At 50.0% G+C, this 23,562-nt stretch overlaps 3 protein-coding genes across 3 annotated transcripts in view; 2 read left to right on the top strand and 1 right to left on the bottom strand.

Moving 5' to 3' along the window:
• The window catches only part of KIF4A (kinesin family member 4A), a 129,424-nt gene extending 122,449 nt beyond the window's left edge, over positions 1–6,975 (top strand). The window contains exons 29-31 of the mRNA XM_030934074.1: positions 3,948–4,064; positions 5,753–5,875; positions 6,154–6,975. Of these exons, the coding sequence (XP_030789934.1) occupies positions 3,948–4,064; positions 5,753–5,875; positions 6,154–6,357 (444 nt within the window). The 3' untranslated portion in view covers positions 6,358–6,975. The remainder of the gene's footprint in view (positions 1–3,947; positions 4,065–5,752; positions 5,876–6,153) is intronic.
• Positions 6,976–9,366: 2,391 nt separating this feature from the next.
• GDPD2 (glycerophosphodiester phosphodiesterase domain containing 2) lies at positions 9,367–19,779 on the top strand. Its single transcript, XM_010384142.1, has 16 exons — positions 9,367–9,717; positions 11,317–11,430; positions 11,695–11,798; positions 12,106–12,199; positions 12,394–12,453; positions 12,717–12,815; positions 12,994–13,087; positions 13,212–13,357; positions 13,483–13,565; positions 13,659–13,809; positions 15,841–16,062; positions 16,263–16,411; positions 18,716–18,863; positions 18,991–19,073; positions 19,323–19,351; positions 19,440–19,779. Exons 2-16 carry the CDS (start codon positions 11,326–11,328, stop codon positions 19,490–19,492), a joined length of 1,620 nt encoding a protein of 539 aa, XP_010382444.1. The 5' UTR covers positions 9,367–9,717; positions 11,317–11,325; the 3' UTR covers positions 19,493–19,779.
• Positions 19,780–20,572: 793 nt separating this feature from the next.
• On the bottom strand, positions 20,573–21,309 carry LOC115898685. The gene is made up of 2 exons (XM_030934076.1): positions 21,060–21,309; positions 20,573–20,635 (listed from the first exon to the last, which is right to left on the bottom strand). The coding sequence occupies exons 1-2, from the start codon at positions 21,258–21,260 to the stop codon at positions 20,597–20,599; spliced, it is 240 nt and encodes a 79-aa protein (XP_030789936.1). The 5' UTR covers positions 21,261–21,309; the 3' UTR covers positions 20,573–20,596.
• Between the last annotated feature and the right edge of the window lie 2,253 nt (positions 21,310–23,562).

Consider the following 23,562-nt stretch of genomic DNA (forward strand, 5'->3'; position numbering starts at 1 on the left):
GTTTATCACAGTCCACCTCACAGTGGTCACACCACATTTAGAAAGTTGTGCTCATTTCTAGATCTCACAATTGAAGAACTTTGACAAATTGGTGTATAGTCAAGGTGGTGAGGATACATGAGAACCATGTCATGTTCATTGAAGGAACTAGGTACATTTAACTTTGAGAGGATTTGGACAGAAGGGGACTGGGGAGTAGAAATTATGTTGTTTTAACAGTTACTCTATAGAAGTGGGGTTAAACTCATTCCATGTCATTTTAGATGGCAGAATTGGGTTCTATGACTAGAAGTTATATAGAAACTATTATCACCTCAGGATAAATAGAGCTTCAGGTAATTCGACCAGGGATGTTAAGAGGAGTTTCATACATCAAACCAGTCTTTAGATGGTTGCTGAGGTCTCTTCTCACTCTGTTCCTTCATCCTGTGAGCTTGGCCACCTCTATCTTTTCAAAGCCAAACTATCCCACTTTCTTCTATGATTTTTCTTATAGCATTGCTTCCTGTAATTCTCATCACTCACCTCTTTTTTGTTTAACATCCTCTTTATAAAACATACACACTGAATTCCTGAATGTGCATACAAGAAAACATGCTTATTGATTAAACCGATTTAATAAACAGAAAACCGGCCGGGCGCGGTGGCTCAAGCCTGTAATCCCAGCACTTTGGGAGGCCGAGACGGGCGGATCACGAGGTCAGGAGATCGAGACCATCCTGGCTAACACGGTGAAACCCCGTCTCTACTAAAAATACAAAAACTAGCCGGGCGAGGTGGCGGGAGCCTGTAGTCCCAGCTACTCGGGAGGCTGAGGCAGGAGAATGGCGTAAACCCGGGAGGCGGAGCTTGCAGTGAGCTGAGATCTGGCCACTGCACTCCAGTCCAGGTGACAGAGCGAGACTCCGCCTCAAAAAAAAAACAAACAAACAAACAAACAAACAAAAATAAAAAATAAAAAATAAACAGAAAACCCTTATAACAGTGCCTGGCACACATTAATGTTAGCTATCACTACTGCAGCTTTGTTTATAAGAGTAGAAAATGGCACTATCAGGAGAATGGGTAAATTGTGGCAAGTTCATAGAGTGAAAATGAATGGAATTGAGCTATATGTGTCAACATGTAAGATGTCATTTATACAAAGTTTAAAAATGTGTAAGACAATTTCTTGTTTATTTTTGTTTTTTTTACAAAAACTCATATGTGTGGCCAGGTGCTGTTGCTCACACCTGTAATCTCAGCACTTCGGGAGGCTGAGGCAAGAGGATTGCTTGAGGCCAGGAGTTCAAGACCAGCCTGGGCAACATGGCGAGACCCTGTCTCTACAAAATCAAAATAAAAAAAAATTAGCCAGGCATGGTGGCATGTGCTTGTGGTCCCAAATACTCTGGAGGCTGAGGCAGGAGGATCACTAAGTCCAAGAGGTTGGGGCTGCAGTGAGCTATGATTGCACCACTGCATTCCAGCCTGGGTGACAGAGCAAGACCCTGTCTCCAAAAAAAAAAAAAAAAAACTAATGTGATAAGAGACATAGGAATGTTAAATACCTAATTCAGTGGACTGTTTATCCCTGGAAAGGGAGGAGGCAAATGGGATCAGGAAGGAGTACATAGGAGACCTCGGTTATATCTGCATTTTACTGTTAAGGGGGGTTAGTGGGGGCATGAGTGAGGTTTTCTATTGCTATTGTCTATGCTTTTGTACGCATGAACAAAATTATGGTGCCCTGAAATAAGATACATTATTTCCTTCTTTCTCTTTTTTTTTTTTCTTTTTTGAGACGGTGTTTCACTCTGTCGCCCAGGCTGGAGTGCAATGGCGTGATCTCGGCTCATTGCAACCTCTGCCTCCCAGGTTCAAGCGATTCTCCTGCCTCAGCCTCCTGAGTAGCTGGGATTAAAGGCATGCACTACAATGCCCGGCTAATTTTGTATTTTTAGTAGAGATGGGGTTTCACCTTGTTGGTCAGGCTGTTCTTGAACTCCTGACCTCAGATGATCCACCCGCCTCGGCCTCCCAAAGTGCTGGGATTACAGGCATGAGCCACTGCGCCCAGCCAGGATGCATTATTTCAAATGGGATCCGACTGAGCCGGGGTACAGTGAAATAATTACTCCCCATCTTTTCTGAACTCCAGATTTCTACCTGACTGCATTTGCTTTGGGACAGCCATTTCAAGCTGTTGACTCACAGAGCTTGCTTACACCTCAAATCCCTACGCCCTTTTCTGCACAGTCTTTTTTTTTTTTTTTTTTTTGAGATGAGGTCTCACTCTGTCACCCAGGCTGGAGTGCAGTGGCGTGATCTCAGCTCACTGCAGCCTCCACTTCCCAGGCTCAAGTGATCCTCCCACCTCAGCCTCCCGAGGTTGCCACCATGTCCAGCTAATTTTTTGTATTTTTGGTGGAGACAGGGTTTCACCATGTTGCCCAGGCTAGTGTCAAACTCCTGAGCTCAAGCGATCCACCCGCCTTGATCTCCCAAAGTGCTGGGATTACTGGCATGAGCCACTGCACGGTCTACTTTTAAGCCAGATCACTCTCCATATTGTATTTCTATGACTGAGTTGAGGGGAACCTAAATACCAAACTTACAAACTTACTTTCTTTCTACTTTCACACCTTAAGTCCAGCCTGTCAAAATATTTTTGAATTGTGATTCTTTTATCTTACATATTACTCATCCTTCCAGCTTTCTGTCATTGTTAGAGCTGATAAATATGCCTACCTTATAGACTAGTTATGAGATTCAAATGAGATTTTGTATTTATGTACATGAAAGTACTTTGAAAACTGTAAAGTGCTATGAAATGTAAATGATTTTATTTCATATCATCAGTGATTTATCAAAATGTGGTAAGGACAAAGCCCAGACTAACACTGGACAAAATGCAGAAATGTGAGCTGGCTGAAAGTACAGTTTGGTAATTCTAAAAATACTGAGCAACTACACTCAGTTTTTAAATGTACTTAACTATACTACCATCCAGCTCACAGTTCTTCACTTTGCCCATAAAGTTGTCACAAGAGTCTTTGTCAGTTGCCTTGCATTATGCTATCCCTCTGATCTGTCCTTCAAGTATTCTGTCCAAAAGAAAATGGATTTTTCAGCCAGGCGCGGTGGCTCACACCTGTAATCCCAGCAATTTGGGAGGCCAAGGCGGGCTGATCACCTGAGGTCAGGAGTTTGAGACCAGCCTGGGCAACGTGGTGAAACCCCATCTCTACTAAAAATACAAAAATTAGCCAGGTGGCCAGGCATGGTGGCTCACGCCTGTAATCCCAGCACTTTGATAGACCGAGGCAGGTGGATCGCCTGAGGTCGGGAGTTCGAGACCAGCCTGGCCAGCATGGTGAAACCCTGTTTCTACTAAAAATACAAAAATTAGCCGGGCGTGGTGGCAGGCACCTGTAATCCCAGCTACTCGGGAAGCTGAGGCAGGAGAATTGCTTAAACTCAGGAGGCGGAGGCTGCAGTGAGCCAAGATCGTACCATTGCACTCCAGCCTGGGCAACAGAGCAAGGCTCCGTCTCAAAAAATTAAATAAAAAAAATTAGCCAGGCATGGTGGCGTGCACCTGTAATCCCAGCTACTCAGGAGGCTGAGGCAGGATAGTTACTTGAACCTGGGAGGCGGAGGTTGCAGTGAGCAGAGATCGTGCCACTGCACTCCAGCCTGGGTGACATAATAAGACTCCATCTCAAAAAAAAAAGAGAAAAGAAAAGAAAATGGATTTGTCTGGCAAGACTTGTTCTCTTTAAACCTGTGACAGTTCTTGGTGATTATTGTTTCACCAAAGAAGAGAGGACTAAGGAGATTGAAGCTTGGTAGATAATAGTACTTTCCATTTTTTTTCTAGAAAAGCTTGCAAATGAAGGGAAGTCATTTTAAACTAGTCTTCTAACCCTTTCAGTAATGTGTCTTTCTGCAAACCTGTTTTGCAGTGTTCCTGCAAGGGCTGGTGTGGAAACAAGCACTGTGGGTGCAGGAAGCAAAAGTCAGACTGTGGTGTGGACTGTTGCTGTGACCCTACAAAGTGTCGGAACCGCCAACAAGGCAAGGTAGGATCAGTGCTGTTTCCTCTCCCCATCCCTTCAGACCTCCCACTAGTTTCCACCCTCTTTTTCTGCCTTCCGTCCTGAAACCTGGAGTCTCCTGCACAGCTCTTCCTACCCTTCTCCTTCCCTCTGAACCCAGGAAAAGAGACAGTTCACTTCCCAATCCTTTTTCCTTGCTGCTTGCCTATTCACATACCGCTTTCAGAAACCACGGTGCTTCCCAGGAGATTCCCAGGTATAGAGCTCCCTACCCCCAGGCTTGGCTGTAAAGTTTCGGTACTGTTTTTGAGACGACAAGGACAAGAAAGCAGGCATTCACAGGCATATAGACACGTAGGATCAAACTAGTCCAGAGGTTTAACTGGAACTGTAAGACCCACGTGCTGAGATAGCAGCTTCCAGGAAGTTAATCCTTCTGACATCTTGAGACATTCGTTACTTAGACTCTCCATGGCAACCAGCTAGCTATTGCATGGCTCTAGGAAAAGACCCACAGGAACCAGGCCTTTCTAATAGTCACTGTTGTAAACCAAGTTAATCTAAATGTCCTCTTAATATTGTTCCCAGGAATAGCAAACTCAGGAAAACCAAATGTGCCCTGGGAAGAGCAGCACCAAGCAGGTCAGATTCCTATACCTGCCTTACACCTACCTGTGCAATAGCAAAAATGCATTACTACAGCTCTCTATGTGATATACAATAATTCTAGCAAGCACGGTCTAATGATGATTCATCATGCATTTCTTGAACATCCACATGTGAAGAGTTTCAACCTGCATCTTCTATTAAAAAGACCTCTGGCCGGGTGCAGTGGCTCACGCCTGTAATCCCAGCACTTTGGGAGGCTGAGGCGGGCAGATCACGAGGTCAGGAGATCGAGACCATCCTGGCTAACACGGTGAAACCCCGTCTCTACTGCAAATACAAAAAAATTAGCCGGGCGTGGTGGCAGGCGCCTGTAGTCCTAGCTGCTCAGGAGGCTGAGGCAGGAGAATGGCATGAACCCGGGAGGCGGAGCTTGCAGTGAGCTGAGATCGCGCCACTGCACTCCAGCCTGGGCAACAGAGCGAGACTCCATCTCAAAAAAAAAAAAAAAAAAAAAAAAAAAAAAAAAAAAAGCTTGTAATATACATAGGCAAGCCAGAAGTCAGGCTAAGAACTGTAGAAGTAGCAGAGACCTTGAGGATACTCTATTCCTGTGGTTTTTCAATTTGGGTTCAAGAGTCATGTAGTAGCTCCATGAAAGGGCCTCCAGGCAGAGGGGCATGGCCCCTCCCTCCCTCCTCCCATCTCTATCTGTCTGTCTCTCAGAATCAGTTTCGTTAACTGAAAGGAATACTAATACAGGCAACACCCAGTATGGATGCTAAAAGGGATATCGCAAATTGTAGAGAGGGGGAGTTTAGTCAAACAAATGACCAAGGTTTTCTTTGCTTTAAACCTGTCCTTGTGAGATGTCCCATGCCACTACCTAGTCTTTGCCTTCAGAGGCTACCTACAAGCATTGCTCCATTCCTTCAGGGACAGAGTATGTCAAACACTGTGACCTCCCCAAGCAGGGCCTCCCTAAGACTTGCTTCAGCTGACTAATCAGGCACTTAGAACTGTTACCTCTTTGGTTAAATGGGAGCAGACTGATTTTGTAATCCTGACAGCCAAATTTATAATATGCCTGTCTGCTTGATTTTCAGGATAGCTTGGGCACTGTTGAACGGACCCAGGATTCCGAAGGCTCCTTCAAATTGGAGGATCCTACGGAAGTGACCCCAGGATTGAGCTTCTTTAATCCCGTCTGTGCCACCCCCAATAGCAAGGTAGGTGGGCTAAAAGGCAGGCATTGGAAAACTGGATTAGCATCCTTCTCTGCGTTATCTATGACAGACCAGTAGAAGAGAGGCAGGTGGAGTAAAGGTGTATTCAGCTTGCTGGGAACTAGGGGTCACGCATAGACTAGAGTCTGGTTTTTTCCATGGAATGATCTTAAAGAATACCTCATACTACTGGGAGTACGTCGAGCATCTATAGCAGCTCGGCTGGGCTGAGCTTCTGCCCCTTTCTAAAGTCTATTCATACGTGTCTCTGTCCCTCCTAGATCCTGAAAGAGATGTGCGACGTGGAGCAGGTGCCGTCAAAGAAGACTCCCCCAGCTCCCTCCCTTTTTGACCTCCCAGAGTTGAAACATGTAGCAACAGAATACCAAGAAAATAAGGCTCCAGGGAAGAAAAAGAAACGAGCTCTGGCCAGCAACACCAGCTTCTTCTCTGGCTGCTCCCCTATCGAAGAAGAGGCCCACTGAAGTTGGAGTCATCATCTCTACCCTCAGTCTGGCTTGGGAGATCTTTCAGGTTGCAGCCAGAAGGGGTTTTTAAATGACTTCTCTGGATTTCAGGTTTCTTGCTGTTGAAAAAAGGAAAAAAGCGTTACTGAAAAGAAGGTAACCTCTGTTGGATGTTGGCCCTCAGCCTCCAGCTCCAGACTACTACTCACTGTTCTCCAGAAGGGTGCTAAACCACCTACTGAAGAGAGAACCAACTGACTTTCCTAATGACTCATCAGGAACCAGTCCTCAAAATCATCAAGTTATTTCTTATTTGTGAGCAGTTCAGGCTATCTCATGACGGGGATGAGGCCAAGGCTTTCTTATCTTTTGGTTGTCTCTGCTTAACGGAGGAGCCTGGCCTAGGATGGAGGCCTGGTTTAGATCTTTCATTCCACCTCAGGAATGGGGTTGTGATCTGTACTGTCCTGACCCTCTCTGAATTGTGTTTCGATAGTACTCTCGATTGTCTTCCATGTTGTTGAAGTAAATGAATTATTTTTAAATGTTAAGTAAGTAAATAAACCTTAGCCCATCTACTGTTTGGGAAGATCCTTCTGTGCTAGAGGGATAAATAAAATTTCAACCTGTGTTCCTGAGCCCCTGAGGAAGCTATTAAGGGGATTCATTACAAGTACCTGAGCCTCCCTGCCTTATTGTAGCTGCCCTGTTTCCCAGAAGGTAGTGTGGAGTGTGACATGTCTTTATGTTGCTCTGCTACCCTAAGAAATCAGAATCATGTTAGCAAGGCCAGTGGCCTGACCTCCACTGTAGAACCTGCCTGGCTTCCAGATTTGGGAGGAAGAAACCACGTTTACTAACCATCTCCATGTTCTTGCCACAATTTTATTTGTTCTTCACACACACACACACAAAGGTCAACATAGATAGATGTCTTTATTTTGCATTTGAGGAAACTGGGGTACAAAGAAGTTAAGTAACTTACCCAGAGTCACAAAGTTAGTGAGCTAGGACCCGAACGCAGAGCTACCATCCAAGCTTCACTCTAGCCAACTCTCTAGAGTGCCAGCAGCAGCCACTTCTAATGCCCTGCAGCCTGATTTCTTAGTGGAGGAGGGGCATTGCACCATACTGCTGTCCAGTCCCAGGACAGAACGGCACTGGCTCCTTGCATTCTCCTTTGAAAGATGCTTATGCCTTACAATGTATCAGGGTTCTCCATCTCTGCTTAAAGCTAAAAAGGGGCCAGCCCTGGAATACCATACACAGGCTGCTGACTGGCCTTGTCTTCTGAGGTGCTCACAAGCCCTGCGCTTCATATCTATGCATTCTAAATCCCAAAACCCTTCTCCCCAAAAAAAGCTCCCAAACCATCCCCAAAAACTCAAAAGCCAAGACTCCTCTAGAATCCACCAGAGCCCAAGCAAAAGAAATTGAGCAACAGTCTGCCTAGAATGAAGCCTGCAATGGACTAGGTGACCTGCTGGTCCTCCCTGGCCTCCTGCCAGCAAGCAGCCCTGCTTCTCTTTGCATTTTAATGCCGAGGGAGCCTCTGCCATTGCCAACTAGAGCCTCTGGACACAATGGGAAGGCTGAGTGGGAGGGGGGCCAGCTCTTGGCATAAGAGAGCCAGTCTTCCTTCTCACTATTTGAAATCCAGTGTGTGGCGGGGGAGGGGTAAGCAGACTTATCCCCAGAGAAAACATCCTTTCCCACCAACACTGCACTAATAGCCCCCAGACCTCGAGTCACCGCATCAGGCATAATGTAGAGGGAGAGGTCAATCAAGCCAGCCCCTGGCCCCCATCCCACCCAGACCCCTGTGCTTTAGCACTAAGCAAACTCTATAGCATGCTAACCAGCCCTTCCCCGCTGATGCTATAGTAACAGCATCTTTTGTATGTGTTCATCTTCCAAAAGCCTGTGACCCCAATATATGCTACACTCCTCAAAGGATTCTTGGAAGGAGACTTATATGCCTTAGGGACAAGGCAGTAGAAATGACACAAGTTCTGAATGAGCATCTCCTGTCTGGGGTGATGAGGGAAGACGGGAGAACTACTAGTGTCACCCAGGATCCACAAGGCCCATGGGGACCTCTGGTCCAGAAACAGGGCAACTTGCTGTCCAGAGTTCAGGAAGTAGCTTGCAGCTTCTGTTGCCCAGGCTGGAGTGCAGTAGCACAATCTCAACTCACTGCAGCCTCGACCTCCCGGGCTCAAGCAATCTTCCCACATCAGCCTCCCAAGTAGCTGGGATTATAGGTGCACACCACCATGCCTGGCTAATTTTTGTATTTTTTGTAGAGACAGGGTTTTCACCATGTTGGCCAGGCTGGTCTTGAACTCCTGACCTCAGGTGATCCACTCGCCTCGGCCTCCCAAAGTGCTGGGATTACAGGTGTGAGACACCACTCCAGGCTGCAGCTTCTTTTTTTTTTTTTTTTTTTTTTTTTTTTTTTTTTTTTTTTTTTTTGAGGCGGAGTCTCGCTCTGTCGCCCAGACTGGAGTGCAGTGGCCAGATCTCAGCTCACTGCAAGCTCCGCCTCCCGGGTTCACGCCATTCTCCTGCCTCAGCCTCCCGAGTAGCTGGGACTACAGGCGCCCGCCACCTCGCCCGGCTAGTTTTTTGTATTTTTAGTAGAGACGGGGTTTCACCGTGTTAGCCAGGATGGTCTCGATCTCCTGACCTCGTGATCCGCCCGTCTCGGCCTCCCAAAGTGCTGGGATTACAGGCTTGAGCCACCGCGCCCGGCCTGCAGCTTCTTATACATGCACCTTGCTGAATTAGAAGTAGGAGCTCAAGAGGGGAGGGGGCTTAATGAATCAAGGCTGTATTCCCAGGGAGCTTGAGACTTGATGTTAGACTTACACACACATACATACACACACACACACACACACACGCCTTTCCAGTGGGCTGGCTGGGCCTCTTCTCCTCACTGCCAAGCTGCAAAGTTGTGTGGTCACCTCCCCCCCAGCTTCCCGCCAGCCTGTGCCCTCAGCCCTCGCCTCCCTGAGCCAGGACAAAGCCCCGGCAGTGACTGGGAGGGGAACAGGAGGAGGGACAGAGGGATGGGAAAGGCTGCACAAAGGAATTCCTCACCCCAAGCCCCCGACCGCCAGCAAGTAAAGAAGCAGATTTGCTCTCCCTCCCCCTTCCTGCCTTCCATCTTCCCACCCGGGCTGTGCCCAGGCCACAGAGCAGCTGCAGGCCTTGGGAGAGGACCCACACAGCCTCCTGTAGGTGGCAACAGTGCCACCTGTTTGACTCATAGGGCTGAACCGAGGACTGAAAAAGGGAGGAGGCAGACCACTCGGAGAGGAGCTGGGAAGCAGTGCAGAGAGCAGAGTGGAGCGGAGCTGCCACTGAGCAAAGGTGTGAGGGCTCGGGAAGGCTGGGGGGCTACAGATGGGAGCTGTGGAGCAGAGACCAGCTCCATCCCGCTGGGCTTGGACCAGGGGACTGAATGGCACCCCTGTCAGCTCCCCTATTTGGGGTTTTCAGGCTGCTCAGACCCTGATCCCATCCTACAGACAGCTCCTGAAGGGAGGGGACTCTGGAAGGCACTGTCTGGGGCACAGGGGTAGGACCCCAGGGGAGGCAAGAGCTTAGGGCAGGCTATCAAACCAGCTCCAAGATGGGCAGAGGCAAGGGCTTCCCTTTGGGTTGGCTTTTTACCGGGAAGGGTCTCAGAGAGGGGAGAGATTTCCTTCCCCCAGCTCCAGCTCCTCACCCCTACCCTAACCCTCCTTTCCCAAGGCAGCATAAAGAGGGCAGTTCAGAAGCAGCCACACCTTCCTCCTTACCGGACCCAGCCACTGTGTACTCCTCTAAGACTCCATAGCCTCTGGGGAGCTCGGAGGACAAGGGGTCCTGTCCCTCAGCCCACATGCACACATGCTCACACACTTTGGGTGTATCCAGGGGCTCCTTTACATACTCAAAGTCACCTGAAATCGTATGGTACCGACAGCCAGTTGTGCAAACACAAGTACAAATGCTGACACAAATCGCACACCCTCTCGTGTAGAATCAGTCACATACCCAGCCAAGTCTGGGGATCAGCTCAGTCAGCCAAACCCAGAAGCATAAGGTACAGGGGTCCCCTGCCCCAAGACAACCACACCCCGCATTCACACCTTTGCCCTGCGTTTGTTGTACTTTGACCAAAGCTAACTTAGAGGGTGGGGCTCCTGAAGGCGGGTCTGGGCTTCTGGTTGGGGTAGGGGGATGACTGGGCAGGAAAGGGCACGACTTGAGGGGGAGGCTTTGTATTTTGAAAATGCAAAGATTCCTTTAGAAGACTGGGAGTGACCCAGGCAACATGTTCACCTCAAGTCTTCCTCTTTTTGGCAGTGCCCTCTGTCCCCTGGGAGGTGGACACAGAGAATCTTTCAGGGATTTGTGATCTGAATAATCTCTATATCCATAGCAACTGGCCAACTAGCTGGGCCTTCATTAGCCCCAGGTCAGAACTGGAACCTTTGCTTCAGGTTACTTCTGCTTCCTGGGCCGGAAAGCAATTCAGCACGGGGCTGCCTCCAGCTTGGCCAAACCTGCTTTAACTTGCTGAACTGAGTTTGCCCCACCCTGGGCAGTTTCTCTTGAGTTCTTTACCCCCAGGGCAAGTACTCCATCCCCAGAGGTGTGTGCTGTTAAATGGGGAGGAGCTGGAGACAGTGGATATATGCATCCTGCCCGAAAAGAGGCTGGACCTCTTGGGTGTCCCACTGACTCTCCAGGTATCAAGATTAAAGGGAAACGAAGGCTCTGGAGATTGTCTCCCATTGCCAGGCTTGCAGCTGGGGCTGCTCGCCTCATCCAGTCTGGCACTCTGGGCCTGCCCCGTGACCTCCGTTGCTGAGCAGCGGCCCAGGCCTCTGCTCCTCCCCCGGGCTCCTCAGATACACTGGGAGGGAGACTGGGATCTGCCCTCTGCCAGGGTCCCTGATGGTTGAGTGTCCCTTCCCCCAGGCCTTCACCATGGCCGAGTCCCCCGGCTGCTGCTCCGTCTGGGCCCGCTGCCTCCACTGCCTGTATAGCTGCCACTGGAGGAAATGCCCCAGAGAGAGGATGCAAACCAGCAAGGTGGAGTAGGGATGGAGGGGGGAGGCTGGAAGTCAGAAGGCAGAGGCCCACTGGAGGGGATAAGAAGGCCAATTGTGCTCATAGACAGCTTGGGGGAAGGGGCTCTCTCTCCCAGGAAGAAAATCTCCCTCAAATATGGAAAGAGCTGCCCCCTGAGCAGAGCAGCCCAACACGGGGCAGGCAGCTCCCTTCAGCTGTCACCTGTTGGGGACTCTGAGCTTCAAGTAGGTATTGGTTGTGAGTTTCTCTCCTGCCCCTTTGCAGTGCGACTGTATCTGGTTTGGCCTGCTCTTCCTCACCTTCCTACTCTCCCTGGGCTGGCTGTACATCGGGCTCGTCCTTCTCAATGACCTGCACAACTTCAATGAGTGTGTCATGGATTCCCCCCGCCGCTTCCCCAGCATACATGTCAACCTGCTCCCCACCCTGGCACCCCTAGGCACCCCACTGTCAGTCATCCCCCAGCCCTGCCCAGCTCCTCAAACCCAGCTCTGCTGCTACCCAATCTCCTTAGAAAATCCCTCCACAAAATCTCAATCCTTGGAGCCCCTGGCCCCGTGAGGGGCTTTCTCCTCACTCCCTTCTAGTCCTCCTGGATCCACCCACCCCACCTCCCCTCAGGCCACTATTGACACCCCTTCCCCCACTTGGACACTTCCCTCTCCCCTCCCACAGATTCCTCTTCCGCCGCTGGGGACACTGGATGGACTGGTCCCTGGCATTCCTGCTGGTCATCTCTCTACTGGTCACATATGCATCCTTGCTATTGGTGGGTCTGGAGGCCGCTGGCCTAACCCCACCTCAGCCTTCCTTCCTGCTTAGTTCTAGCTCCCTATTCTCATCCTGGCCACTGAGGGAGGGGCTAATTCTTGGGTAGGAGGGAGGTACCAGCCTGGGAAGCCCACCTCAGTAACCTTGCTCCCCTCTTGGTGCCCCATAAGTCCCACCACTCTCTGCCCCCAGGTCCTGGCCCTGCTCCTGCGGCTTTGTAGACAGCCCCTGCATCTGCACAGCCTCCACAAGGTACAGTAGGGATGGGAATGCATGGGAGAGGGGGCCACTGGGCCCAGCACTTGGCTGGCTATTTGCTGAGGACCTCACTTTTATACCCCCGGGGGGTCAAGCCCAGGACCTGAAGCCCAGTAAGTATTTGTTGAGTGAAAGGAGGAAAGCAGATGTGTCAGGGGAAGGGAAGGGTCGGGTCCCCTCTCCAGAGAGTGAAGGAGCAGCTCACCAACCATAAGCCCAAATTGACCAAGAGGCCTCATTCATCCCTGGGCCCCCAGGTGCTGCTGCTCCTCATTATGCTACTTGTGGCTGCTGGCCTTGTGGGACTGGACATCCAATGGCAGCAGGAGTGGCATAGCTTGCGTGTGTCACTGCAGGTGAGTGGCCAATCTCCAGTGTCTAGGCGGGAGCCTTGGCTTGCAGCCAACTCTAGAACATATCTTGCTCCTGTTCTCCCAAGACTATAGGTAGCTCTGAACTCCAGCAGTCAGGCCCTAATAGGAAAGCAGGGAGGGGCACTGGAGAAGAGCCTGCCTCACCAGCTCTTGTCCACAGGCCACAGCCCCATTCCTTCATATTGGAGCAGCCGCTGGAATCACCCTCCTGGCCTGGCCTGTGGCTGATACCTTCTACCGTATCCACCGAAGAGGTGCCAATGCCACTGCCCCACTCACCCTTGCTGGCCACTCATGCTCTGCCACCTGCACTCTGCCTTCCGTCCCCAGAGCTCTCCCCTTGCCCATTCTTGAAAGCTTGTTCCCCACTCCCCACAGGTCCCAAGATTCTGCTACTGCTCCTATTTTTTGGAGTTGTCCTGGTCATCTACTTGGCCCCGCTATGCATCTCCTCGCCCTGCATCATGGAACGCAGAGACTTACCACCCAAGCCTGGGCTGGTGGGACACCGAGGGGCCCCCATGGTGAGTGTTGGACAGAATGCTGGGAGGGTCACGAAGGTCTGCTCGTCTGTGCTACAGCGGCCAGGGCTGTGGGTTCCCAGTCTCCCACCCTCCCCTGCTACCTCATCGCCTATTCCCTTTCACAGCTGGCTCCCGAGAACACCCTGATGTCCTTGCGGAAGACAGCTGAATGCGGAGCTACTGTGTTTGAGACTGATGTGATGGTCAGGTGAGGGAAGCTGGGGCTTAGGGGATCTGGGGGGCTGAAGGATATGATGACCAGCCCCAGAGCTTGGCCCTCTGACACCCCTTGTGCCCTCAGCTCCGACGGGGTCCCCTTCCTCATGCATGATGAGCACCTGAGCAGGACCACGAATGTAGCCTCTGTATTCCCAACCCGAATCACAGCCCACAGCAGTGACTTCTCCTGGGCTGAACTGAAGAGACTCAATGCTGGGTCCTGGTTCCTAGAGGTGAGGACAGCCTCTGCAAAGAGGCAGCCACCTACAGGGACACTCAGAGAGGGCAGAGTTCATTCTGTTGATAAACATTTGCTCAGCCCTGTGCTAGGCAATAAGAACACAGTCTGTGCTCTCACTCAAGTCACTTCCACCTAGTAGAGAGCCTAGGCAGCAGACGATTCAGGAAACCCAGAGCAATAAAAACATTTTCCTGCCTGGGAGAGAATCAGGAGTGGATTCATACAGGAGAAGATGAGAGTCTTCTCCTAAGATGCACAAAGCAGGGAACGGGAACTCAGTCAGAGGGAAGAGGACATGTAAAACCCAGAAGTCTGAAAAAGGGTGTTTCCAGGAATAAAATGTGGCTGAATGTAACTGAGAGAGACAATTCATGGGAGTGGTAGGGAGCAGAGGCTTGGCCTTGAAGATCTCCGAATGCCTGGCCCAGAAGTGTCAACTTCAATCCTGTAAGTGGTACAAAATATTTAAAAGGATATTGAATTTTTTCAGTTCCTCTTTCCCTGATTGTAAACGTAGTAATACATGTTCATTGTAAAAAGTAAAACATCAGAGAAATAAGAAATAACATAGAAATCAAAGTCTCCCATAATCCAATCCCTCTGAAATATTCACTGTTAACAGTTGGATACACACACACAGACACACAGACACACACAGTTCCCGACTTATGAGGTTCCACTTAATGATTTTTTTACTTTATGATGATTTGAGATTGATATACATTCAGTAGAAACTATACTTAGAGTACCCATACAACAATTGTTTTTCATTTTCAGTACAATATTCAATAAATCACATGAGATATTCAATACTTCATTACAAAATAGGTTTTGTATTATATGATTTTTGCCTAACTGTAGGCTAATGTAAGTTCTGAGCACACTTAGGGTAGGCTAGGCTAGGCTAGGATATTTAGTAGGTTAGGTATATTAAATGCATTTTTGATTTTCAATCTTTTCAACTTAAAATGGGTTTATCAAGATAAAACCCCATCATAAGTCAAGGTGCATCTGCATACACAAACACACACTGTCTCTCTATTTTGCACAAATAGAATCACTACACAGACTCTTTTGCAATTTGCTTCTTTTCCATTTAATTCTTTACATCATATCAGATCAGAGTGATTAAGAGCAAAGGATGTCTGGGTTTAAACCCTGGCTCCACCACTTACTGGCTGTGTGACCCGAGGCAGCATTTCTTAAGTCTCTCTGTGCCTCAATTTTCTCATTTGTACAATGGGAATAATAACAGTACCTACCTTGTAGGGTTATTGGGAGGATTAAATCAGTTAATACACACAAAGTACTCAGAACACTGCCTGGCACATAGTAAGTACTTAATAAGTGTTAGATAGCTAGCTTTATCCATGTCAGCAATTAGGAAGTGAGGTCATTCATTGAGAATAAGGAGAGGAGAGGAGAGTAGCAGAGGCTTGGAATAACACTAGGGGGAATGGAAGAGGGAGCAAATCAAGAGCAAGTAAAAGGATTGCTAAGCAGTGCTGAGAGTGAAAAATAAGGACTGCAGTGCCAAGAGCCCACATTTTGTACTCTGCCCATGGCAGTGCTCAGTCCCCAGCTCTAGTGGTAGAGGAGGCAGACAATTGTAGAACTAAATCAGTCTGGGAGTTGTAGGGCAAGTGGGACAGAAAGGGAGCTGAGAGTGCTATGGAAAAGTAGTTCAAGCTGTGGATGGACCATGGGTAGGGGATGTAGGTGCAGCTAGAAATGGGCTGATGAACTGGGAAGAAACCAAAGGGTTAAGATTGCAGAGGTCTCCTCGAGACCAACGAGAAGATGTAGTGGGAGAGAGGAAGTTAGGAAACTGGAAGGGCAGGAGGTTGAGGTCACAGAGTAAGTTGTTAGATGGTCTGGAAGAAGGCCACGGTTTGGAAAAAGGCCCTAGCTCAGAGGTGGAAAGAAGCTGGACACCAAGTGGAAGATATGAGTGAAGATAGTGAGGATGGGGGCAAGGCCGGGAGGCCTCTTCTGGTCTTGAAATAATTGTTCTTTCTTATAGAGGCAACCCTTCTGGGGGGCCAAACCACTGGCAGGCCCTGATCAGAAAGAGGCTGAGAATCAGACGGTACCAGCATTAGAAGAGCTATTGGAGGAAGCCGCAGCCCTTAACCTTTCCATCATGTTCGACTTACGCCGACCCCCACAAAACCACACATACTATGACACTTTCGTGATCCAGACATTGGAGACTGTGCTGAATGCAAGGGTGCCCCAAACCATGGTGATGTTTCCAGGACCCCCTCTCCCCACCCTGCCTTCCCTAGGCCATGATGATGATGATGATTTTGAGGCTGCCCCTAGCCCCAGGGCCCTGCCCCAGCTCACATACCCCATTCTGTGGTCAAACCTCTCTGCCCCTGTCCCTGCCCTTGGAATCCCTAGGTCTTCCCCAGCTTCACATCCATCCTTCCTGAACCACAGGTCTTTTGGCTACCAGATGAAGATCGTGCTAATGTCCAACGACGGGCACCTGGAATGCGCCAGATATATGGACATCAGGGAGGCAACAGAACTGAGAAGCCCCAGTTTCTCAATCTCCCATATCAAGATCTGCCACTATTGGATATCAAGTGAGTGCTAGAGGAAAGGAACCAAGGGGATCACATGAGGCTTAATGGCAGGGAAGAACCAATTCAGGGAGAGCAAAGCCTCTTCATTCATTCACTCATACAACAAGTATTTACAGAACACTTGCCCTGTATCAGGTAGTATTGCAGGCTTTGGGGACACAACACGAATCAGACAGACAAGGTTCCTGCTTTTGTGGAATACATGTACTACTGAAAGAAACAGAGAATAAGTCACTTAACAAAATACATGCATATTGGAAAGTGAAAAAGTGTTATGAAGACAAAACAGAGAGATGTAGAAGAGTGGTTAGGTTTGGGAGTGATGGGCTGGAGCAGGGAGGTGGGTGCAGCCACATTAGGAAGGCTGGTTAGTTAAAGAGGTGATATCTAAGCTGAGACCTGAATGGTCACAAGGAGCTAACTACGAGCTGCAGAACAGGAACAGCAGCCTAATGAGCAAGGGGAAGGGGAAGCTAGAGAAGCAGGCAGGGGTCAAATTGGGTAGGACCTTGTAGGCCACGGGAAGGATTTTATTCCACAACAAAGAGATCGGGGTAAGACAGCATGAATCAGGGAGAGTCCCAGATGTGAGCTGAGCCCCAGAAGCTGACCCAGCTGAACCATAACGGACTTCAAAGCATCTGGTTGCTAAAGCCTCTTATAAGGTCCTTGTGTTCAGATAGAAAAATGTGAACTGAATGATAGCCCAGTTATCATACGTATTTCTTTTTTTAATTTGAATTTTAATTAAAAAAATGTTTTTAGAGATAGGGTCTCGCTCTGTCACCGAGGCTGTAGTGCAGTGGCCTGATCATAGCTCACTGCAGCTTTGAACGCCTGGGCTCAAGTGATTGTCCCACCTCAGCCTCCTGAGTAGCTAGGACTATAGGCACACACCACTATGCAAGGTTAATTTTTTTCTTTTCTTTTTTTTTTTTTTTTTTGTAGAGACAGGTTCCTACTACCTGCCCAGGCTGGTTTCAAACTCCTGGCCTCAAGCAATCTTCCTGCCTTGGCCTCCCAAAGTGCTGGGATTACAAGCCTGAGCCATTGCCCCCCTCAGCCTCCCGGTTATAAGCATGAGCCACTTCACCTAGCTATATAAGTATTTCTTTCCCTAAGTTATCACCAAAGAGGAAGACATGACATAGGGTTTGGCTCTCACCTTAGTCTTGTCTTGGTCAACATCAGCTGCTAATCAACTGCTGATCATGTTTCCAAATGATGTGAATTGGTGATGAATACACTGATGATGGAATCGATGCCCTGAAAGGTCTAGGTGCTGGAAAAAGATAGGCCAAATCTAGCAAGATGAAATGCACCAGGGATAGATGTAAAGACCTCTGTTTGGGGCCCAAAAGAATTTCAGTTGCATAAAGACCAGAGAGGAGACACTGGCATCAACAGGAACATGTGTGAAAAAGATCAGGGCTTTCATTGAACAGTATACATAGTGAGTCATCAGTGGGATGTAACATTGCCAAAGGCTAACCTGACTCTGGGCTACCTGAATACAGGCATAGTGCCCAGAGGACAGGAGGAGATAGTTTTGCTCTATTCAAAGCTGACCCAAGTTGGCCAGGCATGGTGGCTCCCACCTGTAATCCCAGCACTTTGAGAGGTCAAGGTGGGAGGATCACTTGAGCCTAGGAGTTCAAGACCAGCCTGGGCAACATAGCAAAACCCCATCTCTACAAAAAAAAAAAAAAAAAAAAAATTAGCTGAGCATGGTGGTGCCAACCTATCGTCCTAGCTACTCTGGAGGCTGAGGCAGAAGGATCACTTGAGCCCAGGAGGTCAAGGCTGCAGTGAGCCAAGACTGTGCCACTGCACTCCAGAGCAAGATCCTGTCTCAAAAAAAAAAAAGGCTGGTCCAAGCCTATTTGGATATTATTTTCAGAGACAGGCCCCATATTTTCAAAGGAACATTGATAAATTGGAATATATCATATTAGAGAGGCTTGTACAGGGAAGGAAATAATAAGAGTAATGGCTGAAGGAGCTGGAGCTGTGGGGCCTAGAGAAGAGAAGGCTCAGGGAGACAGGGCCTCTCCTCAGGACCCAGGGGAGAGACACATTGTGTGGCCCCAGATAGCAAGGCTAGTACCCATGGGTGGAATCCACCATAAGACAGAGTTCAGCTATGAAAGGAAAATCACTGTTGGTCAGGGGCTGCTATGGAAAGGCAGAGCTGATACCTCCTTGGCAGTGGCACTATAGATTCAAGCACAGGCAGGGGGCTGCCTCCCATGTCCCGTGCACCATGATTCTGGATGTTCCCTATTTTCTTTCCCACCTTCACAGGGCATTGCACAAGGATAATGTCTCAGTGAACCTATTTGTAGTGAACAAACTCTGGCTCTTCTCCCTGCTTTGGTGTGCAGGGGTGGATTCGGTCACCACCAACGACTGCCAGCTGCTGCAACAGATGCGTTACCCTGTCTGGCTTATTGTAAGGGCTCTGGGACTGTCACCTCTCCTCTTCTTCTCCCATCCATGGTTTTCCTTAATCCTGTCCCTCTCTTCCTTACTTATTTCCCCTGATATACTACCCTTGGGACTTTTTCCTATTTTCACAGACCCCTCAAACCTACCTAATCATATGGGTCATTACCAATTCTGTCTCCACCATGCTGCTTTTGTGGACCTTCCTCTTCCAAAGGTGAGTGCTTCGTGTCTCAGCTTCCTGGGTCCTTACTTTCTCCAGGGCCCTGGTGATGAGGCTGCTTCAGACTCATATATGCTGCCCAGGGCTGAGGGTCTGTTTAGTTCCTTTGAGATTCTTAGGCCCTTCCTTATACTATCAAATTGGCTTGAATATGGGAAAGGCAGTTAGGGGAGCAGGTGTGGGGGCTGGAAGGGCCTGCTTGAAGCTAGCTGAACTCACAATGGGAAGCTTTTCTCCCCACAGGAGATTTGTTAAGAAGAGAGGGAAAACTGGTAAGAACTTTCTCCCCTCACATTTCTCCTCCTGTAGCTTTCCCCTTGCTTAACTCCCTAGATGATCTACCCTCCCGCTCCTCCCCAGGCTTGGAAACAGCAGTGCTGCTGATGAGGATCAACAATTTCATGATGGAGTGAATGCCCTGCCCTGCCTCCCCACCCAAGCCAGTCTACATTGCACAAACAGCAAGGGTTGGAGAGCAGCTGAAATGGAATGCTTCGGGGGTGGTGGGTTGCAGTGAGGGGAGCTTTGCCAACAGGAGATTTTGAACCATGAGGGACCAGGTGACGGGCATTCCCTAAGCTGCTATGGAATCTGCTCCCCTTGGGTTTTTGACCTGAGATATTTGGGAACACAGTGAGTCATGAGAAGTTTCTCCCCAAATGAAACTAGAACAGAGGAAGTAAAAGGGAGATTGCTCGGATAATGTCTCAGACTTGTGTGCACGTGTTCCTGCATAGAAGGCACAGGGTGTGTCGGGGTGGGATAGCTTGGAAGAGGGACTGAAGGAGATAACGAAATGGTCTTTCCCGGAGAACTGTAAGATGATAGAGACACCATCGCCACTCCACGATGTACTGTCTTCCCCGACCCTTGCAACTTAGCTGTTTTCCTGCCTAGAGGCCAGAAGCTGAAGAGCCCGTCTAGCCATGTAATTCTGTGCTTACAGGTGGCTTTTTGCTGTGCGCAGCCTTTTCTTCAAGGCAGGTTGGTTCCTGTATCTTGTCTTAATCTGTTACTCAAGGAATGTAATCTCCATTTGGTCACAGCCTAATCTTTTTGGCTCAGGGGCTGGGGAGAGGAAGCACCTTCCATCTGTGGTTGGATGGGACACGACCTTGAGGGGCCATCATGGGGAGATGGGAGGAGGTGGATTGGAGGTGGGAGGAGAATCACCTGCAGCAATGAAGGACTCGCGGGAGGCCCGCGGGAGAGCAGCCACCTCGGGGGCGTCCGGAGGCCAGGCGCGCGGTGCAGGGTTGCGCTGTAGCTCCACCTTGTGGCCGCCCCAAGAGGAGGGCCGCATCCGTTGTCGCCGTGACGTATTTGCTGAATGCCACCTGTTTTCCGTGCCGCTTGGGGACTCGTGTCCTTGACTTAGGACTCCGAGGGCAAGGTCCGATTTCCACAAGTTTTCGCTCCTCTGGGCTGCGAGCAGTGTCCAATTTCCGGCCCAGCCTTCCCTTCGAGGAGCAAGTTCCCCAATGCGTTTGCGGCTCGGCAGTCCCTGGGCTCCGCAGCTAAGGTGGCCAGTGCGGAGCTGACCGAGGATGAAGAGTCTAGTAGAAGCAGGGAGGGCCGAAGGCAAAAACGGGGACAAGAGGGGCTCTGTGGTGACCCCACAGTCTTCCGCCACACCTACATTCGACCTAGTTCGTATCTCCACCCCGAGGGAAGTAGAACTAAGGAGTTGGCCAGGTAGGGAGGGCCGGTTCTCGGTTCCTCCTCTCTCGCCAGACCCTGGGGCAGCACTGGCATCATCGGGACAAGACCCGCCCCCCCACTCTCGGTTGCTGGGCAGCCGCGGGAACTACAGTTCCCAGTGAGTCCCCGGCCATTTCCGGTCTCCGGCTGGACGCCGGCGAGTTTGAATCTGTGTTCCCGCCCCCTTCTCCCGGGCCCACCCCTTCCCTTTCTGGCCGCCCCGCCCTCTCTGCGTATCCCTGCACACTCCGGCTCCGGCGGCCGGCCGCGCCCACGTACCTGGCCTGCAGCTGGCACGGTGGGCGGGGGTGCCAGCATGCGACGCGCGGGGAGGCTGGAGGCGCACGGAGAACGAACGCCGCAATCAGTGCTCCGGTCCTGGTCTTCCTGGGGGTCCACGCCGCTGTGTACCGGGCAGGTCTCTCCCACACTCCGCCTTTTCGAGCAGCGTTCCCTTACTTTTCCCGGTTCCCGATCCATCCCCTGTCAGACTGGCTACCAGCCTTAGCTCTAGGGCCCCCAGTCGGCCTGGCACTGCCCGGCTGTCACCTCTCAGCACGTACCTCCTCCCCCATCCCTACTTGAATGTCCCTTCCCAATCGCCCAGTCTCTTCCTCCCCTCACCTCCCAACCTCACCCTGAAGACCTCCAGCAACTCCATCCCTGCAGCCCCAACCTCTCAGCTCTCACACTCTCAGCTGTGGTCCTCTAACCTCAGCGTCTGGCCCCCCAACCGGAACGACAGCACCCAGCCCCAGCCTCTAACCCCTTTCTCCTAGTCCCTAGCCTTGGGTACGCAACCTTGAGCCTGCCGCCGGAAATCCTCACTCTCTTCCCAGGAGAACTGGACAGCTATAGCGGCTTAACCTATAGGCCCTGGGCTGGATTCTGACACTGACAAAAACTTAAGGGCGGAGGACCCGGGGGAGCTGCTCATTGGGGTTCGGATGTAGTTGCTCTTCGTTATTTTTAGCTGCTGACTCACCGCTCCTGGCATCCGGGTTTGGGGCTAGCAGGCTGGGCTAAGGGGGCTATTAATAGAGCAGGAGCACAGCCCCGACCCAGTTCAGTTTGGAAACACAGAGAGCAAGAAGCGTCCCCTGCCACCATGCCCTGTGGAGATGTGGACTGAGCAGTGGCTGGGCCAGATGCTCTCTGGCTGCCAGTTACCTCACCCTGGTATCTCTACCTTGGAACTCTGGAGGGAAAGCCCACGAGGAGACTCCTGGGCACAGCTCTCCCCTAAGCTTGCCATGGCTTGGGGCTCTGCCACAATCAAGCTTCTGTTGTACTAGCTGAGAAGGAAGAGATGCGTCCCAAGTGGAAAGACTGTTTTGGTCATGGCCTTGGCCTGCCTGGGCCCACTCCTGGGCCAGAATGCTAGGTTACTAGAAGGAAAAGCTATGGATTTCTGGTCCCTCACAGCCTTCATAAGGATGGAGTGCTTCAGCATGGTCCTAACACAGGGGACACAGAGATGGGGATCCCCAAACCAGACACAGAGCTCAGAAGCTGCCAGATTCTGTGCTTACCACACCCCCAACCCCGCCATTCTTTTTATTTCTTTCCATTTTGTTGGGCTCTGTCCCTACTCACAGGGATTCACAGACCTCATGATCTCTCCCTTGTCTGGAGAGAAACCGTATTCATGAAAGCCACGGAAAAGTTGTCCCCAGTGAGGTATGAATGATCCTTTATATATTGTCATTCCAATGGACCTTTTTATTTTAATGGGCTAACGTAAGAGTTTCCTAATGTATACATTGGGAATCGTGAGGAAATCTTGATGGACTGATCAAAATTATTCCCACGCAAGCTCAATTTGCTAGAATTCCCATTGACTAAGGGTGCACACCCACGACAATGCTCCTCCCCTCCTTGCAAATCAGAAACTTCCACCTTCAGCGACCCAAGTCTCCAGCCCCCAGATGAAACCACATTTGGGGCAAGAGTGATCGTTTCACCACACACAAAATGGAGGTCACCCAGTGAAGCTCTATTTTCAAGAATGAGCCCAGCTTATCAGACAGCAGCGGACCGCGGTCCCAACCCCGTCTATTTGCTGAAGGAGCAGGAGAGGCGGTGGAAGGGGAGAGAAATGGTCTCTGCTTGAAAATCCCTTCCTGAAGTCCTCCATCGCCTGGTTGCCTAGCAACCAGAGCTGCCTGCAGCGGTGTGGGGCTGCTTTTGGTCCGTAGGGGGCGACTGTCTCCCTGGGGTCTCAGACTGGAGCCCTAGCAGTTGGGAGGGAGGTTCCCTAGTTAAGTGTCACAGTGTCTCAGTGTGGCTGACCTCCTCCCAGCCTTGTCAACCCAGTCCAGTCTGAGCGGCAGGGAGCCTATGGAATGAGGAGAAGCTCACTATGAATCTGAAGGGATTTTGCTCACAATCATTAAAAAATGAAGAGAGAGGGAGGGTGGGAGGAAGGGAGGAAGGAACCTGTTAAAGGGGATAGGACAAAAAAGGGGGTAAGGAAGGGGCCTGAGGAGGGCAGTTTGACCTTCTCCATTCAATCGAGGCTTATCAATGCTTATTTTTCAATCAGAGCAGTTCAGAGGTTGAAAGGAGTCTAGCAATCTCTATTGACAAACTGTTAATCATATAAAAGACTAGGCTCCTGGGTTACCAGCCTAGCCTAGATTTGGTCATTAAGGAAGATATTCATTCATTCATTTGACCATAATTAACACTAACCCACTATGTACCACGCAGTGTGCTAAGTGTTCTACATTCAACCCTCACAAGAACACTGTGATTATTTCCTTTTCACAGATTACAATAC

The sequence above is a fragment of the Rhinopithecus roxellana genome, chromosome 7 (assembly GCF_007565055.1).
Source record: "Rhinopithecus roxellana isolate Shanxi Qingling chromosome 7, ASM756505v1, whole genome shotgun sequence".
In the NCBI taxonomy this organism is placed as follows: domain Eukaryota; kingdom Metazoa; phylum Chordata; class Mammalia; order Primates; family Cercopithecidae; genus Rhinopithecus; species Rhinopithecus roxellana.